Consider the following 18,826-nt stretch of genomic DNA (forward strand, 5'->3'; position numbering starts at 1 on the left):
AAAATAATTTATTAATTTTAAATTTATTTTCTATTTTCCTTCCTTCTTTTATTTCCTTCCATTTCTCCTCTCTATTTTCTTTCCCTCCATTTTTCCCATACCAAACATAGCCTTACACCGACTCAAAAACTGTTTTAAGAAAATTTCCAAACAGGCCTTACAATTTCCTATTAAAAATTAAAAAAAAACATACAATTATACAGAATCAGTAACTTTATAAAACATTCTTCATATTCTTCAGAAACTATTTTAAGAACATTCCCAAACAGATCTTATAGTTTTCCCTCCCCCATGATTCCACCGGTAACATGCTTTCTTTTATCCCGGAAGTCATTCTTCCCGGAAATTGTCGCCATAATTTACTACAAGCAATGTTCAAATGAGTAGCATAAAGCACCCCATGGAATATGCAAAAATGGAGAATCAGAAGAGAAAGGGTTTAGTTTTCTGCACATTCACTACTGATGAGAGAGAGAAAATAAATTGCTGGTACATTAACATTTAACTCAAAGAGGAGGATACAAACAATATACATTTCGCGGAAATTTGCTCATACACTGACATTTATTTTGAACACAAGGGGAGATGCAGATACTAAGAAAAAAGTTCAAGTAATGGTACAAAGCTACAGAGATCTTACTGAAAAAATTGAAGACCAAGGGAGAGCAATTGACAAGAGATGAAAAGGAAGCCCCAGCTCCAGACTTGTAGACCGATCTTTTGAGCATCATTACTAGCTGTTTGCCAACAGGGAAAAACAATCCGGTTGACAATAATGTTAGTAAGCATGAAAGTTAAATTTTCATGAGTTAGAATTGCATGAATTTTCAGTTGACCATTAATTGAAACAAACCCAGTTTGAATGACTGGTCTACTGAAGAACCGGTCTAATGCACTTGTGCTGATGTTAGTATACAAAAATGATTTGGAAAATTATAGCAATGGGCAACATGGACGATCAGGGTCATGCCCAAAATCACTAGAGATGCCTATGTATTAATGGGCAATATCAGGGAATTGAGGGGAAGAGCGTGAGGGGACTTCTATTGGAAGTTGTTTCTCATTTTCCTAATCTCACCATGTCACCTAGATGGCTGGAACACACATCAATGGTGGAATATACCAAATGAAAATTTTCATTTAGTGACATAGGTAGCATGGTGCTTAAGCAATATTCATGGCTAGTCACTATATTAACAGGATATAAAAACTGAAGATTAATGCATCACAATTCATGATATGACCTTACCTGAACAAGTGTTCTCCTCAACAAGGGTTGTGAGGATCATTTGACTGGTGAAACCAGCATAGGCACAGGTCGTTTGGTTACAACCAGCAGAGGTGCTGTTGCCTATATACAAACTGCTACCTTCACATTGCATGCTAGGGCATGTTCTATTGGATAGCTTAAGCTGGGATGGCTCACATTGTAATCTGACAATCAATCCAAAAATGGAAAAGAAAAAATGAAGTTAGTCTATGGGAAGATAACAAAGGGAAAGGAGTGACTCGAAATTGGAGACCTTAGAGTGATTGACTTACGTCCAGTTGTTCGCAGAATCACACTTGCACATTACACAACTGTTGGCGGTGTAGACATATGTACCATTAGCGACAAGTAAAGGATAGTCTAATGAGTTGTTATTTGCTACCATTGATGTACAAGCTGAGAATAGAAAAAAAAAAAAAGAGAAAACATAAATTTTTAATAGACAATTAACAGAGATTAAGAAAGTATCACAGAAAATCAGAGACATGGACTTAGGGCTTTTGAAGGCTCCATTGACTTTGGTCATGAATAGTGAGTCAGTAACCGGATATAACCCACCCATTTGTCTAGGAGTTGTTTCTGATGGCTAGCAGCATAGGATAAATGTTAGCATCTGGGTCAACCAACTTGGGCAGGGCTGAAGAGGGTTGAAGCCAAGTTAGAGCCTTAGAGGAGAGAAGGAATAGTACAATATCAATGAGTTCAGCTGAATTAAACTTCCCTTAGGCCAAGATTTTCCCAAACTATAAGCACATCCAGCTTATATCATAAGCATTAATGGCAATCCCATTGTATAATTAATAGGATGACTCGTGAAAAATTACTATTATTTTCATACACTTTCTAATCTAGCATGCACAAACTAGTAAATAAATTAGCATACACATTTCGACGTTTGAGAGGATTATTGGAGGACACTCAGTGAATGAGCTACACTAGTAGCATTCAGATGCAGTTTATCCAAGAGGGAAAAACAAAACAAATGTTTTTCAATTTTTATCTGGAATAGGAGGGCTCTAGTAATGGACATATATTCAACAAAACAGCATACCAAAGCAAACAGACCCCTCATATGATTCCAAAACACTAGCCAAAGACAAGTCATGTGGTGCCCATATTAGCTCAATAAATCGAAAACAAATGTATATATCCCCTACACTGTTTCACTCATGGACCCTAGTTCTTCATTTGGCAGTCCTGTTCCTATTTATTTCAACCCCAAAAAAAGGGGCAATACTTCAAAATGCCCCAAAATAAGGGGCAATACTTCAACATGCCCCAAAATAAGGGGCAATACAACAGTGCATACCAATTATTTTTCCTTCCTAGGGTAATGTCAAAATCATTTGTATCCTCAAATTTAACTACGCGTGCAACAGAAAATGCCAAGGTACTAAGAGCCAAGTATCAGCCTCTCAGTCTTGCTCCAATCATACATCAAACTTATTGCTTTTTCACAACTCCAAAAGTGACCCAATTGAGTGTACCAAAGTACTAACTCAATTATTAAAATCCTCAAGTTTTTTCAAATACCCCATATAGAGATAAAAGAGAAAATTCAAAATTATTGAGTGCCATATAATTTCGCAGAAACTTTACTTTAGTTCAATCAATTCATCCTTTCACTTCTCATCACCTTATATCAAGAAGCATAAATCCACAAATAAGTATGGTAAATGTTCCCCAAAAAAGGGACAGAATAGTGGATTATGATTAACATTATTGAAGCAAATCTACTTTTTCAAATAAAAGAAATAATAACCCATGATTTTTCAAATAATTACATTCATGTCATTCTCTTGAGAGGGGAAAAAAACAATTTCAATGATTTAGCATTTTTGTTGCCTAGTTGAAACTTGAAACCCAAAAATCAGTCATCAATTTTATACTTTTCTTACACTGACAAGTACAGATAAAGCTCCAAATGAACTGAATCAAATTCTATTCTCTCATTTCTCTTGAATGAATATGTAAAGATACATCAATTTTTGAATAATTTTTTCCTCTGCAATTTCCGATGAGTTCCTCCCCTGTTTTCTTTCCCCAGCAATTTCAGTGATCCAAACTGAGCCTTGAATCCTTAAATAAATATCACCATAAATGTTTAAAAACAAAAACAAAACTGAAGTATAATTTTGTTCGATCAAATTAAGCAGAACCTCCGAGCTGAATAATTTTTCTGATAATTACATTCATACCCTTCTACTATTAGGAAAAGCGTTTTTGTTACCTAATTCGAACCAAAAAAATCACTCATCTACTTCTATGTTTCTGAATCTGAAAAGTGCAGATAAATTAAAAAAAAAAGTGGTTTGGAAAAATAGGAGAAAAGCAAAAGACCTTTGAGAGGAACATCAAGAACAGCACCGGCCTGAAGATTCTTGGGATCTGTAATGCCGTTGAGCCTCAACAACGTCTCCTGAGTGGTGCCGTACTCCTCCGCAATCAGCTCCACGGAGCTCCCGGCTTCCACCACATGCCCGTAGTGCACCACCTTCGATCCATTCACCTCATCGCAGCTACACGGCAGCGGAATCCACAGCTCTTGCCCTACTTCAATCAAATCCGCATCCGAAATGTTGTTCACCGCCTGAATCTCCTGATACGTCACCAGTCCCGCGAACACCTCCGCCGCGATGTGGTACAGTCCGTCGTCCTTCTGCACAGTGTACACCGGCCGGTGGTTCGAAATTCCGGTTCCGTTAGAGCAGCGGCAGCGGAAGGGGATGACGATCTTGTCCTTCGCGGCTACGCTTTGGTTCGGCGAGGTCGAGGTCGGGAGGGAGTTGGCGCCGAGTAGAGTTCGAAGGTTTTTGACGTCGAAGAGAGTCTGGATGGCGGATAGAGTGGTGGTGTTGGGGGAGACGTAGTCGATGAGAGCGCTGCAGGTGGTGGACCTGGTGGTGGAGTTACAGGTGAAGGCTGCCTGAACTTTGGGCACAGTGGTGAGCACGGAGAGGAAGAATAGGGCGAGAAGCAGAGTAGCAGAACCCATGGCCAGGGGTAGGTGCTAATGCGCACGGTGGTGCTGAGGTTTAGAGTGGGAGGGTTTTAGTGGGAAGTGGAGGAAAAGGTGGAAGTGCAAGAGTTTGGCTACAGGGATCACATGCGATGTAGCCTCTTACTCATTCAGAATTTCAGAGGCACCACTGCTGACCTGTTCATTCCATTATTTCATATCCACCTTGCGAGGCTGAGAATTTTTTATTCAAATATTAATATATCAAAATAGGATTATCAAGCTTTGAGATAAGCAAATTAGACCATGGCAACATTAACTTCTATAAGTACAAGTAATTATTATTATTATGTTGTTAATACCGGATCAACTGAGAAAGGATTCCTCCCTTTGGCAATGTTTATTATTAGCACGAAAATGTTCGAACGGGTTGTCCAGACACACCCTTCAAAGCCCAAGTCAAACTTTAAAATAAATAAAAACTCGGGCTATGTTTGGTTCCCGGAAAGTACAAAGGAAAGAAAAAAAAATGCTAAGAAAAATTATTTTCTCATGTTTGGTTGTTCTATGAAAAATATCAAAGAAAATCAAATATAATTAAAACTAATTAAAAACTTATATATTTTTAAATTATTTAATTTTTATATTGATGAGTTAAAATAAATAAAATGAATTTGAAGTAACAAAAAAAATAATTTATCGACTTTTAATCTATTTTTTTATTTTCCTTCATTTTTTCTTCCTTCTACTTTTCCTTTGTATTTTCTTTCCCTCGCATTTTCCCTCAAATTTTTCGGGAACCAAACATAACCTTTAAAGATAGAGTAGGTGAGAGAACTCACACTAATGCCCCCCTTTGTTTTGTTACACTATTATTTCTATAATGCTCAAATGAGGCATAATAATGTTGAGCTGACCCTTGTAATGATGACTACTCAGTAGTGACAGGGCAATCATCACAACTGCAAGACAATTGGAGCTGTATTAGACGGCGCGTCATGATACAACTTGTCGTCTCTTCAACTTGTTGAAGGTATAAGACTAGTTGTGATAGTCCGTTGATATAGACTTAAGGATGAAAATGGTCTCATCAGTCATTCAAGTGTCAAACAACCAAATCCTTACACACCCGAGAAGATTTAGGGTTGTCAGGGAAGTGTGGCCCGTTCGGTGGCACAAATGGTTGGGATATGATGTTTCCGGATGTCTTGAAAATTGTCCGAACAGTGATGAAAGGAGTGACACGTGGTCCAGCTAGGACGATGCCATGTGGACAGATACATGGAGGTACATGTGGAAAGACATGTGGGAGAAGGCCCCACATATGTGACTGAATTTTTTTAAAATACTATTTTAAAATGAAAATTATATTTACGTCTACTTAATTTCTTTTGGCATTAGTTAAAGTAATCATTTTAAGACACAATGGCTCCCAATGAAATAACCAAATTATCCTTAAAGAGAAATGCACATTCATCTTTTTTGAATGTCGGTGACAAACAATTACATGATATCCATCCGACTTTCCAAATCTTAACCCTCTTTAGTATCTAACATATTTACAATTATTCAACCTGATGGGCTTGAACATTTGCACAATGTCCAACCTTTTAAATTTGGACACTACAAAATGAGTTATTTTATTTTATTCCCATTTCTTTTTTCTTTTTTTAGATTTATCACATTTAAATCAAATTTAGATTATTTTTAATTTTTTTTCAACTATTTTAAGACGGAAGACGGGTTATCGTAAAATTTAAGAAAAAATGGAATAAAAAAAATAAAAAAGAAAAGTAAAATTAAATGTGAAAAAAATAGATTTGAAATCAATAAGTAATTTTTATATACTACTTCAAATTCATTTGATTTATTTTAACATTTTTTATAAAGATTAAATACTTTAAAAATATATAAGTATTTTTACTAATTTTATTTCATATTTTTCATAAGACAATTAAACAAGAGAAAATCATTTTCTTTTTTTTTTTCTTTATTTATTACCTTTTAGGAACAAAAACATAATTTAAAAGATATTTTCTATAAGGATTTGTTGTTGAGAAAAGAATAAAGAAGTTGAATATAAAAGAGAAGAATGAAAAGGGTATTTTGGGCATATATTAGAAATTTGTAGGTGAATGTATGTTTTAAAATCTTATTTAAACATTTTTAGAATTTGTATTGGATCACATCTCTCGCCATCTGGGCTTTACAAAAGGAAACATAGTATTGGAATGTGTATGAATATATTTCCAAAATTAGTCCCTAAAAAGTGGTTTATAAAAGAGACTTGTTGTAAAGTGAAATGGAAAGGTGTGTGATTGAGAACTGACGTACAAAAGAAACATACCGTTTGAAAGTGGACAGGAGGGATATGGATGGATTTCGATGGAATGAAGGAATCAATGGTCCAATCGTAGAGGAATTTGATAGAGAAGGAGAAAAGAAAATTGAGAGGGAGGATTTGGGTTTTCTGAACTGCCTACTTTCTTCCAAAAATGCTAAGTAGGAAAACACAACTATCCCACTGAAGCTAAAGATTAAAGATAAGCACTTGATGGAATTATCAAGGGAACAAACAAAATTAACAAAACTAGACTAGGCCCATCCACGATCCTACTTCCAGCTAGTGCGGTTGGGTATGGAAATCAAATGCTTGGCAAAGGCTCAGTGAATAGGGATGGCAATGGGACGGGCTAGGCTACCTACCACTGCTCCACCGCAAATGCTACGCCACTGTCCACGCCTTGGATTCATATCCATGCTAGAGGAATATCACGTGACTAAGACATGTTTACGAGTAAAGAAAACTGGAGGAAACATGAATACTAAATATAAAAACTCTTATAGAAATGTTAAAAGACTTAACTTATATTCTTAAAAATTATTTAAATTTTTTTAAAATGGATTGCTTTACGGAATAAATTTTAAGTATTTTTATAGTTATATAAGCATATGAAAAATATTTTGAAAACTTTTTCATGAAATCAAGAACTATTTTTAAAATTTGTTTTCAAAAAATATTTTTGAAAAAAATTCACAAACAAACTCTTAGTAATTAAGAGCATATTTGATTATGTGATTTAAAAACAAAAAAATGTTTTTTACAAATTTCTAATACTGTTTGACAATTATTTTTTGAAAATAATTTTTAAAAATAAATTGAAATAAAAAATAAATTTTCACATTTTTTTTTAAAAAAAAAAATGAAGATATGAATCCATTTGATCATGTTTTTTAAAACTTGTTTTTAAAAAATGTTTTTGAATTAAAAAATAAAATACAATTTTTAAAAACAAATTTCAAAAAATATAATCAAACTGCCCTAAGTATCCTACTTCAAATTTGAGCTAGCTTTCAAAATTTCATAGAATTTCTATAATTTCTGTATTAAGCATGGTCCTTTTGAAACGAAAAAAAAAAAAGTGAGAGAAAAATAAATTATAAAAAATTGGAGAAGAGAAAACATGTTGGTATTGACTTTGTATATGGAATTTATAAAAAATAATAATAACTAACAATAAATAAAAACTAAAAAAAAAAAAAGGAAAAAGAAAAAAAACATCCAGGAAAAATGAAGAGAAAATGTTGATATTCAAAGTGAGAGCAATCAATGTTTAAAATGCAAGAATTTGGTATATGTTGTAAGAGACTAAAATTTTGGGTTTTTATTGTGCCATTGGCCTCAGTTGCTACATCAGGGAGAACCAAAATCACATCATCACTCAAGAAAAAAAGGTTTTATTTTCTGCCCATTCTTTATTCACGAAACTAACCAGTACAAAAATACACCACCAAAATTAAACTCACAAATAGACACTAACATTAGAATTACCAGCGGATTGGAACAGATGCCGCAACAAAAATGCAGAAGAAATGATAGAGAAGCATAGAAATCCTACTGGGAATGATGAAGATAAAGCATAACCAATTGGCTTACTATGAAAACAAAGTTCCATCTCCAACTGGGCAGAGTGATTTTCGAAGCATAGCTGGGAGCATTGTTAGTAGCTGTTTGCCAACAAGAACAAACACATGAGTCTTCAGTTGATAAGAATAGCTAGCAAGCGAGAAAGATCAGGTGAAGAAAAGATTAATGTATTTTGGTTCTTGTGACCATAAGAAAATTTGATTATTGAAAATCAAATGAAGACTTGGGGCCAAGTCCAAAACCACAACCACCCATGTAACAATTGGTGCAACATCTCAAGAAACAGTAATCTTCAAATACAGGTATTTGTCTTTTGTGTTCATGTTGAGTCAAAATCTAAGCATTTTACTACATAGGTCAACTCAAGCCCGATACAAATAATCGTGTCAAACCTAATTATTAAACATGTAATATGTCCTATAATCATTCAACCCGTCTAATAATCAAGCCATCATATTTAATAATTAGGTTGAATTAGGTTTTGTATAAGTCTATATAATTAATGTCTCGACCAAATATGTTTATGACTCAATTCATTTATTTATTTAAAAATAAATTTGAAATGAATCAAATATGGGATTAGGTTAAATAATTTAACATTATAATTAGATTAACTAATGGAATTATTAAATGGGTTCATTCAGGTTAAATTCATATTATAGGGAATGATTCAAAAACTATCGACTTCTTAAATGGATTATGCAATCAACACGAATTTGACAAAGGCCTGATTATGCTCAACCCAAACCCATGAAAAACGTATTGGCTTCAAGTCGAGTTGGCTAACTCACTCACATAGCACTTAGGCTATATTCAGGCTTATAAATGCCCCCACTCATTCTATTAACGGAACATACAAACTCAAAATAATGCATCAAAACGCGTAAAGTGAACTTACATGGACAAGTGGACTCAACAAGGCTTGTGAAGATTGTTTGGTTGGTGTAACCAGCATAGGCACAGGTTGTGCTGTTACAAGTGGTAGATGTGGAGTCGCCAATGGATAAACCACTACTCTCACATTCCATGCTAGGGCACGTTCCATTTGTTATATTAAGCCCGGATTCCTCACATTGTAATCTGACCCATCAGTCCAAAAATGAAGCAAAAAAAAAAAAAAAAAAAAAAAGAATCAGTCTACGTGAAGCTAACAAGGGAAAAGGGAGGAACCCAACGTTGCAAACCATCAAGTGATAAACTTACATCCAGTTGTTTGCAGAATAGCACTGGCACTTCACACAATTGTTTGCAGTGTAGGCATAAGTACCATTAGAGAGGAGTAATGGGTAGTCCGATGAGGTGTTCTTTACCACAGAAGTACAAGCTGTTGATAAACAAACAATCATCATACATTTATAACAAACAACATAACAAATGAACAAGAAAGCATCACAGAAGCCGAGTTCATAGCAGTGATACTGACATGGATTTAAAGTCTCAAACAAATTGGGTGAATTTGAGTGTTGTATGGCCTAGGCCCGGCTTTTTTCGGGTTCTTTTGTAGCAAAATGAAGGTTTTCATAACTCCAAAAATCAACCATTGCTTCCGATCATCCTTTCGGTTTTAATGCAGTTACATAAATCACATAAATCAATTCTTTGATTTGATCTTTAGAATCTATGGATCCAAGCTCAATAACTCCTAATTTGATTAGTGCTCTACTCAAGAAGCGTAAAAAGACTATTAATTGAATCAATCAAATCAGATTTGAAGGGGAAAAGGGGAAAGACCTTTGAGGGGAACATCAAGAACATCACCGGCCTTAAGATTCTTGGGATCTGTAATGTCGTTGAGCTCCAACAGCGTCTCTTCGGTGGTTCCGTACTCCTCCGCGATCTCCTCCACGGAGCTTCCGGATTCCACCACGTGCCCGTAGTGCACCACCTTCGATCCATTCACCTCATCGCAGCTACACGGCAGCGGAATCCACAGCTCTTGCCCTACTTCAATCAAATCCGCATTCGGAATGTTGTTCACCGCCTGAATCTCCTGATACGTCACCAGTCCCGCGAACACCTCCGCCGCGATGTGGTACAGTCCGTCGTCCTTCTGCACAGTGTACACCGGCCGGTGGTTCGAAATTCCGGTTCCGTTAGAGCAGCGGCAGCGGAAGGGGATGACGATCTTGTCCTTCGCGGCTACGCTTTGGTTCGTTGGGGTCGAGGCCGGGAGGGAGTTAGCGCCGAGTAGAGTTCGAAAGTTTTTGACGCCGAAGAGAGTCTGGATGGCGGATAGAGTGGTGGTGTTGGGGGAGACGTAGCCGACGAGAGCGTTACAGGTGGGGCCGGAGCTGCATTTGAAGCTGGCCTGAGCTCTCGGCGCAGTGATGAGCACCGAGAGGAAGGGTAGGGCGAGAAGCAGCGTAGCAGAACCCATGGCGGAGTGGTACGGTGAGTGGTGGATTGGAGAGAGAAGGAATTATATGGAGCAGAGGGGTGGAGTTCAGGGGAGGGACCACCGGTGTGCACGTTAGCATTTTCGGAGAAGGTCAAGGTGTGAAAAGAAGGAAACCGTGAAGCAGAACAGAAGAAGAGAAGGCGCAATGGGATTGCGAAGACTTTGACAAAGACTTCGTCAGTCCTTCGGTCCCCGCTCGATCCGTAGCGGGAAACGACGACTATATTAAAATAATATATTTTTAAAAATAATTTTCCTTATTCAACTCATACTGAAAGGCAAATATTTTTCCTAAGGAGGGTGACAGCTGGCATGGCATTAAATACATCGCTATTTTTTTTTTATTGTTATTAATTTTTTTAGTCTATGAATTAATTTTTTATTTTTTTTAGCAGCGTTTTGCTTTCTCCATAGAAAATTTAGTCATATCACCATCATTGACCGGTAAAAGGCAAATAATTTAAATTAATATCATAATCTAAGACAATATTTAATTAAAAATAAAAATTAGAGTTGTCATTATCCTTATATTTATATATTTAGGTTATACTTTGGGTTATCTAGAAATAATAATAAAAAAATGGTTAAAGAAAAATGATTCTTTTATATTTATTATAAAAAAATTAAATATAATTAAAATTATATATTTAAATTATTTAATTTTTACATAAAATAATTTATTAAGTGAAATAAATTGAAAATAGGATTAGGGAAAATGTGAACGATTGTAATTGATTGTCTATTTTCCATTCCTCGGGTCGACCCCTTCATTCCATGAAGCCTCTCTTTAGTCTTTCGACTCTTTCCATGAAGTTTTGTTAGGGAATGTGTTTTCAAACAGTTGTCTTTCATAATTATAAACATGTGCCATAATTTTTTCTTTAAAACATTGTTCTAAAAACATATTTTAATTATCTTAAATCATTTTTACTTATTTTTAAAAAATAATTATATAAACATAATTGAAATTAAAATACCACATTTCAAATTTTCAGATTTCTATTTTCGAAAAATTTTCAAATTATTTTCAAAAACGTTGCTGAACACAGTTTAATTTAACATGTATTTTCTGAATAGTTAATAGCAAAATGATTTTTTCTATCCATTAGCGTAAATATTAGACGTTATGAACCAAACCATATTAAGAGTTTATTTACCAATGATTTTAGAAATTGTTCTTTCTAATATTTTTAACACTTAAAAATTATTATTTTTCAAATATTAGAAATGCTAAAACATGTTTTTTTATTTTTCTAATATCTGAAAGATAAAAAATTTCAAATATAAAAAATACTAAAAACACTTTCTAAAATTACTCTAAAAACACTTTAAAAATATATTTGATAATGATTTTAAAAAGTATTTTTAATATTTTTAATACGTAAAAATTTTCAAGTACTAAAAAAACTAGAAATATTTCTCAAAATTACTATCAAACACACTCTAAAAGTATATTCAGGAGTGATTCTAGAAAGCATTTATAGAATTTCTAACACTTAAATTATAAAAATTTTAAAATATTAAAAATATTAAAAACAATTTCTAGAATCACTGCCAAACAAACTCTTAAGAGTCCGTTTCACAATAATTTTATTAAGTATTTCTAATATTTGTAACACTTAAAAATTTATATAATTTTAAGTGTTAAAAATGTTAAAAATATTTTCTAAAATCACCCTAAAAAAACTTAATGTAATTTTGCACATGAATGATGTTATTTTTGTTCCGGCATTAATATTCAGACATTAAAATTTCCACCTACACAGTAGGTGCTGGCCTGAGACACCTCTTCCTCAAGTCTATGGGTCCCAAACTTCAATTGAAATAGATATGGACATTCACCTGCCTTAAAAAGAGTCCAGTAAGAATCTGCATTCACTACTGCAAATGCCTGTCCAACTTTCAAGACCAAGGACGTCTACTAATCTACGGTTTCAGTACAAACGTTTGAAGAATTTTATCTGAGAGGTTATACAGCTGCTAGAAATTGGATCAATTACCATGACAGGTTCGAAACAGTAGCAATATTTCCACAGTTCACTGATACAATCAATAATCATATAAGACACGATCTTATTTTGAGATGCAAAATTGTACACAGGTCTTAAGAGTGTCTTCCAAGAAATTTTTGACCAACCACTAGGAGGGGAAATCAGGTGTGCAGCAAGGAATGTGTTGCCTGAACAAACACGAAACACTTGCTTCAGAAGATGTAATATGTATATCACTTCTCTTCCAGGCGCCGTAACACTGAATCAGCAAAGCTCTGCTGCCTGCAAATGTAAAAATAACTCGAGAGTTTAGAGATATCATAATCTTCGATTTTCCTCATTTCTAAGACCAGTTAGGTAATCCAGCTCGTAAAAGGATAATCGACCCAGTATGGAAAACTTCGTAATTAAATTATGAAGAGGCGTAAAATGTCCCTTTGAAACAAAAATTATAAGTTAAATAACATGCTGAGGTGGGGTGCAGATGTGAGAATGGGTATGATAAGAGTAAATGCAGTAAAGAAAAATGGGACTCATATTCCCTTTACACGAAAGGGCAAACAAAGCCAGAAATATCTTGGAAAATGTGAGTTACCAAATAAAATAAAATAAATTAGCATATCCCATAATAGCAGTATGGAGAAAACATCAAACAAAAAGGTCAGGGTAACAAAAGACCAGCCAATATAGTCATGAGGCTGAATGGCTGGGAGCATTAAATGGATGATGCATGCAGTGGCAACAGAAGTGCATATGTTTAGCCCTCATCCTGGCGGAAACAACTTGGAATGATCAACCATAGAAGATATTAGAAAATATTTTGACTTACTTCTGCTCTCTATGCTTTGGGCTAGGGCGAGAGTACTTCAAATATCCATCCCAAGGAACCTTTTTCAAACCAGCTCGTAGAGAAATTATGTCCCTGACCCTGCAAAGAGTATCCAATTCAAACAAAAAATATTGTTAAGGATTGCTAAGCATTTGGCACTGAATTTCCTCCTCCGTTTTACTTAAAAAATGAACCTAGTGGTGGATTACAGACATAATTGAGACACGTTAGATACCAGCATTAAGTTATTCAAACTGAGGAAGAGATAAGTCACCTCTCTGCAAATTCAATGGGTGTCTCTCCTGGCTTCAATGTTTGGGGCTCTAAGTACCAAACATCACAAACGACAGCCCAGGATGTCATAAGCTGCAGAAGATGCATTGTAAAGGATTGCCTGCAAACAAGATATGCACTTCAGATAATACCTCTAATACCACCAACAGCATATCAATATATCTGAATATCCGGGTATTTTAACATAACTCACGCATATATAATAGATGGTTCAATAAAAAAATAAACTAAGGAACTCATCAGACTTTGGTTTTTTTTTATCCTTTGTCTGGGCTTGAGCAACAAGTGATGCAATTAGTGAGTCTTCATAGACTGCAATGTAAATCAAGTTTTACAGCAACCTTACCACTAACCATAAACATGCATGCTAAGAGCAGACAATTGAGATATTCTAGCGAATATTTACCTAAAACCTCTGATTTGTACAACTTTAAGGATTGGAAAATAAATAAATGAAAAGAATAAGAATTGAAAATAGAATTTATATTATCACTTCTAGAAAATTCAAATGGGAGGACCATGTCCCATCACATCATCTTGAACTGAAAATTTGTTCCAGAATGAAAAGCATTTTAAAACAGAAGCACAAATGCTTGCTTTTCAGACAGCAACGTAAACAATAATATAATTATTGGATAAATGCAAAACATAATGCGATATGTTCAAAAGCAACCCTTTTTGTGAACAACTCGATGCTTTCACTGACAGCATGGCATATACAAATCAAAAGATCAGAGTACCAAACAATGTTCCTTACTTCTTACTGTTCCAGAAAGCATCAACGAAAATCTTATTGTACTTTATTGCAATAGGGCATACAGTGCAGCCAAGTTCGAATGCGCCCTAAACATAACAAAGAAACAAAAGAGTGAATAAGAAATAATTGTCATTCCCAAAAAATAACTCCCCTTGCTTAAAGTCTAAGCCAAATTAAAAAGGCCTGGTATCAGCTGGACTTGCATAAGGAATGAATATTTTAGCATCCAGAAGTGAAAACCTTCTGAATGTACCAACCTATGTGTCCCTTCTGGAAAACATTGGGAAAAGGGGAGAAAATATAGAAAGTATTCAATTCTGAAATAAAACATGGCATTTCGTATATTTCACAAACAATTCCTGCTTTTAAAAAATAAACAAATAAACAAAAATTTTTTAAAAAAAACCAAGTACCTTCTTGAACATGACAGTGTAGTGGTTATTCACACAAGTTCCTTCTGGGAATATGAGAAGAGGGTTGTTGTCAGCACCCTGAACATGATCCCTTAACCTGAAAATACAAATTCAAATCATAAGATTGACAGTGTTGTGATATAAAATATTTTAAGCATTTTCTATTTAAACTTACTTCCTAGCAACAATTTCACGGTCCTTTGCTTCTGTACGATTGAACCAGATACATCCTACACTCTCCAAAATAGTACTTTGCAGCAATCCTATATAAAATGCATAAACAACAAAAAAAATTCCATAAGTGTTCAATACCTTCAGAGTACAGCTCTTGATTTGAATTATTCCATACCATGCAATGAATGGTTGACAACTTGTAATGGTAGGTTAAGAAAAATAGAAAAAAAAAAAAAATCAAATGAGAGAACGTAGAGAACACTGTTTAAATTTCCCCAAATTCCATGAATTATTTCCGCTTCTAATAGTGAATGAAGTTGAACTCAATCCTAAAGAGTTCAAAACCTTGAGAACAATTCCTGGAGGACAATGACTAGTATTCTGCCTTGACCAGTATAGACTACAGCACTTCCATTCCCCTGGGATTGTCATGATGGCTATGGTCTTAGCAGACGGCGCGAGGACACACACTACTCAACCAGTCAAGAAGTCGGACCAATTATAATTTATAAATGCTACAGTACCAATGATCACGATATCCACCTCAAAATTTTTATCTAGTCTTGCACATATACCGTACTGACAACATCGAAAAGTGTAAACTATCTAAAATGCCCAAATAAAATTTTGTTCATTCAGAAAACACACACACATCCACAGACATTCAGTAGATTGGACGAAACCCAAATAGTGAAAACTGCATGCAGAAAATCCAACGAAATGAAGTTTAACTAACTTCCAGTTTGGAGCATTTTAGGCTCTTGAATTAGACCATAGTTATCAGGGATAGAACCAGGGTTTTACTTTGTCATGGCCAGAAAATGCTAGTTTAATAAGAAGTCATCATCAATCAGTTCACAATATTAACTAGCAACATTATCCTAATGATAAATTTGACTTAATTCATTAAACAACTTGAAAAATTCATGGTAGAAAAAGGCCAAGTCTTGAAGAGTTCCACTTGTGTATTATGTAGAAATTCACCATGAACTCCAAACTTGGCTGAAATTTTCAAACTCGAATAAAAGTAAAATGGTTCCTTTTTTTCAGTTTTTCCTAATATGGGAAAATTTTCGATCAAGAATTTGGAGAATTTGATTTATTTATTTTTATTAGATCTACATTTTAATTTAATTGAATTTATCTTTTCTAAAAAAATGATCTACCGAAAGGAAAAATATAGTTCTCATTATCATCGAATAATAAAATTCATCTTTTCCAAAAGGATAATTTACTGAAAGGAAAAAACACAGTTTTCCACTATCATGGAATATAGCTCATTAGAAGTAATATAATGGAACTATGTAAAAAAATAACAAAGACACTGCCCCCATCCAAACAAAACCCCCAGCAGTGATTTTCATCCAGATGTCACACATTTTTTATGAAGTTAATATATCATGTCAGGTTTTTCTGGAGTTAATACAAAACTCACTGGGTTGGATACACTTCTGCCTGTCAGGGGCACTTCAGATATTTTGAAGAGGAAACACACACACACATGAGGCAGAAACTAGCAATTCATTACAATGAAAGCTTCTGCAAAATGAATTGTACTGTGTCTAGATATGTGGATTACGTTTTGAACACTTACCAACCCAGCCAGGATGCTTCTGCATAATAACTGCAAATGCAGTCATCTGTTCTAAAATGATAAAATCAATCATGGAAGTATGATTGGCAACAAAAACCTGTTCAAATCATGAACGGAAATTTCAGCAAATACAAGCATATTACTTGGATTTATAGGTAAATTAACATCAGATGACATCTAAATAACAGAAATTACAGTCAGATATACCTGCTTAGGCCTCCTGCTAGGCCGTGGGCCATGGTACTTGACAACTCCAGTCCATGATGCAACAAAGAAGCTGCAAATTAACTCCACTAGACATCTCTGAATAGAAGATAACCAAGGTGATGTACGTTTGTTAGCCAGTGTAACTAACTTATATACAAAATCAATCAAAGGAGGAAGAAAAAGGACCATTAGCACACAGAAGATTTAAACTAGGACATGTCTCATTCCAATTACCCCCCAGGGCTAGTCATCTAATCCCAATATAAGCAAGAACCTAAAAGCCTCAGAAGCATATGATCAGTGAATTGAAGGTGCCATTTGTAGTGGTTACATACTGGGATGCCGGTGATTATTCTGAGAAAAAGCTATTTGAGCATGTGTATGTGGATTGTGCATACAAACTCTTCATGGTAAAGTATTACTTCTACAAATATTAGGAGCATATTTAAACATAGAGAAGTCCAGCATGAAGCACAAAGCAGTTGGATTCAAAGTAGGAACAAATACAAACAAGTAAGAGCATGCACCTCCAACTTTTTCCTCAACTTATCGTTTCCCTTCAATAGAAAATGTACTGGAATAAAGGATGAAAGGAATATTATCCACCCCAGTGTGAGTACTAGAACCCTGCAGATCAAATTGAGATGCATCAGATAGCTAAAAGGTGACATCATGCAAGTTCATTATCATAGCAAGTATTACAGTCTGGCCCAGCTAAAAGTAAATACGACCACAGAATTCATCAAACTCCCCGAATTTTGAGATAATGTCAAAGTAGAAAACCAAACAATGGATTATAATTGAGCCCCAATAGTGCATTAACCATAAATTAGGAGTGTATAAACAATAACCATTATCTTGAAATGGACCTCAAATACTTTACTGCTGTGAGACATGTCAAACCCCATCATCAGGGAAATGTCCAAATGCAATAGAGAAAAGGCAATACGATATTTCTAACAACATAAGAAAACCAACACTGGATCCAACAACGATGAGATTGTTCTAAGAAACAAGACCCTAAAAATTCCCCAAACAATTAAACTACCGTGGATTTGTTTGAAACAACGCTGATTCGAGTCTCTAACCTTGTGGGAAATAAAATTCCATATCGAATTACCACTCCCAAACACCAAAGAGGAAACAAATACACATTCCAGTTCCAAGGCTCCGGAGGGTTCGACTTGAAACATCGTGTGAAAGAGTCCTGAACATCCATAAACAAGCTCAACAAATTCAGAAGAGAACACACACATACAAATAGTTTTCAACTTTTACCCTCTGTTTGGCTGCTGAGAAAATATAAAATCACTGTTATGCCGCACTAATCTTGCCAAAACCAACGCAAACTTTTTTTCCCTAAGGCAAGAAAATTACCAACCGAGCAATGCTTAAAATCCAAAATTAAGCCTCAATTTTCCTCCCGCCCTTTCTCAGCAACCAAACAGAGCAAAATTGCAGAGAATTACGTCAACAATGGCCCCAGCGGCCTCGGTTAGGGTCGGCGAAATGTCCAATAAATCACGCCTGCACACAGTCCACCAATCCACCAATCCACAATCACTAAAACAAAACAAAAAAAAATCCACCAATTTTCTTGCCAAACAAACAGTCCAAAATTAGAAAAAAACAAAATTAAATTTTAAAAAATGGTTACAGGCGAAGCTTGCCGCGAGGTTCTTGCATGGATCCGGAGGGAAGGTAGTCTTCGAGATTGGGGCGATCCAAGTCGAGCTCGGAGCTTGAGGAAGTGAGCTTATTATCGGGAGCGTTGGCCATGGCTTCGTGTGTAAGGGAGCCTTCAGATTCCTCTGTTGCAGTTTATCTTCCCTTTTGGTGTACGAGTTTCATGTGCTACGATACTCTTACACTTTCTCGCTTCACCTTCACGCACACCAACGCAGATGACTCGCTGCCCTCATCCCCTTCGCCGACCGCTTTCTTACTCATTAATTGTTTTTTACCTGGGGTAATTTTTGTGTTACTTTTGACCGCAAATACTTACCAATCCC

At 35.2% G+C, this 18,826-nt stretch overlaps 3 protein-coding genes across 4 annotated transcripts; all 3 read right to left on the reverse strand.

Annotated features, from left to right (window-relative positions):
- Positions 1-423: 423 nt before the first annotated feature.
- LOC117909765 (lysM domain-containing GPI-anchored protein 2-like) lies at positions 424-4,397 on the reverse strand. The gene is made up of 4 exons (XM_034823823.1): positions 3,611-4,397; positions 1,543-1,666; positions 1,250-1,434; positions 424-737 (listed from the first exon to the last, which is right to left on the reverse strand). The coding sequence occupies exons 1-4, from the start codon at positions 4,263-4,265 to the stop codon at positions 637-639; spliced, it is 1,065 nt and encodes a 354-aa protein (XP_034679714.1). The 5' UTR covers positions 4,266-4,397; the 3' UTR covers positions 424-636.
- A 3,554-nt stretch (positions 4,398-7,951) lies between these two features.
- Positions 7,952-10,644, reverse strand: LOC117909212 (lysM domain-containing GPI-anchored protein 2-like). Its single transcript, XM_034823158.1, has 4 exons — positions 9,889-10,644; positions 9,361-9,481; positions 9,056-9,237; positions 7,952-8,237 (listed from the first exon to the last, which is right to left on the reverse strand). The coding sequence occupies exons 1-4, from the start codon at positions 10,532-10,534 to the stop codon at positions 8,125-8,127; spliced, it is 1,062 nt and encodes a 353-aa protein (XP_034679049.1). The 5' UTR covers positions 10,535-10,644; the 3' UTR covers positions 7,952-8,124.
- Positions 10,645-12,420: 1,776 nt separating this feature from the next.
- On the reverse strand, positions 12,421-18,723 carry LOC117911764 (glycerol-3-phosphate acyltransferase 9). 2 transcript variants are annotated; one of them, XM_034826190.1, is made up of 12 exons: positions 18,472-18,723; positions 18,284-18,341; positions 17,903-18,021; positions 17,342-17,441; positions 16,815-16,910; positions 16,608-16,704; positions 15,015-15,102; positions 14,840-14,936; positions 14,427-14,512; positions 13,650-13,769; positions 13,376-13,474; positions 12,421-12,828 (listed from the first exon to the last, which is right to left on the reverse strand). In XM_034826190.1, the coding sequence occupies exons 1-12, from the start codon at positions 18,591-18,593 to the stop codon at positions 12,780-12,782; spliced, it is 1,131 nt and encodes a 376-aa protein (XP_034682081.1). In that variant the 5' UTR covers positions 18,594-18,723; the 3' UTR covers positions 12,421-12,779. The 2 variants fall into 2 exon arrangements, with proteins under 2 accessions (XP_034682081.1, XP_034682080.1); XM_034826189.1 differs by having other exon boundaries at positions 18,284-18,377.
- Positions 18,724-18,826: the final 103 nt, after the last annotated feature.

This window comes from Vitis riparia, chromosome 3, assembly GCF_004353265.1.
Source record: "Vitis riparia cultivar Riparia Gloire de Montpellier isolate 1030 chromosome 3, EGFV_Vit.rip_1.0, whole genome shotgun sequence".
NCBI classification, from domain to species: Eukaryota; Viridiplantae; Streptophyta; class Magnoliopsida; order Vitales; family Vitaceae; genus Vitis; species Vitis riparia.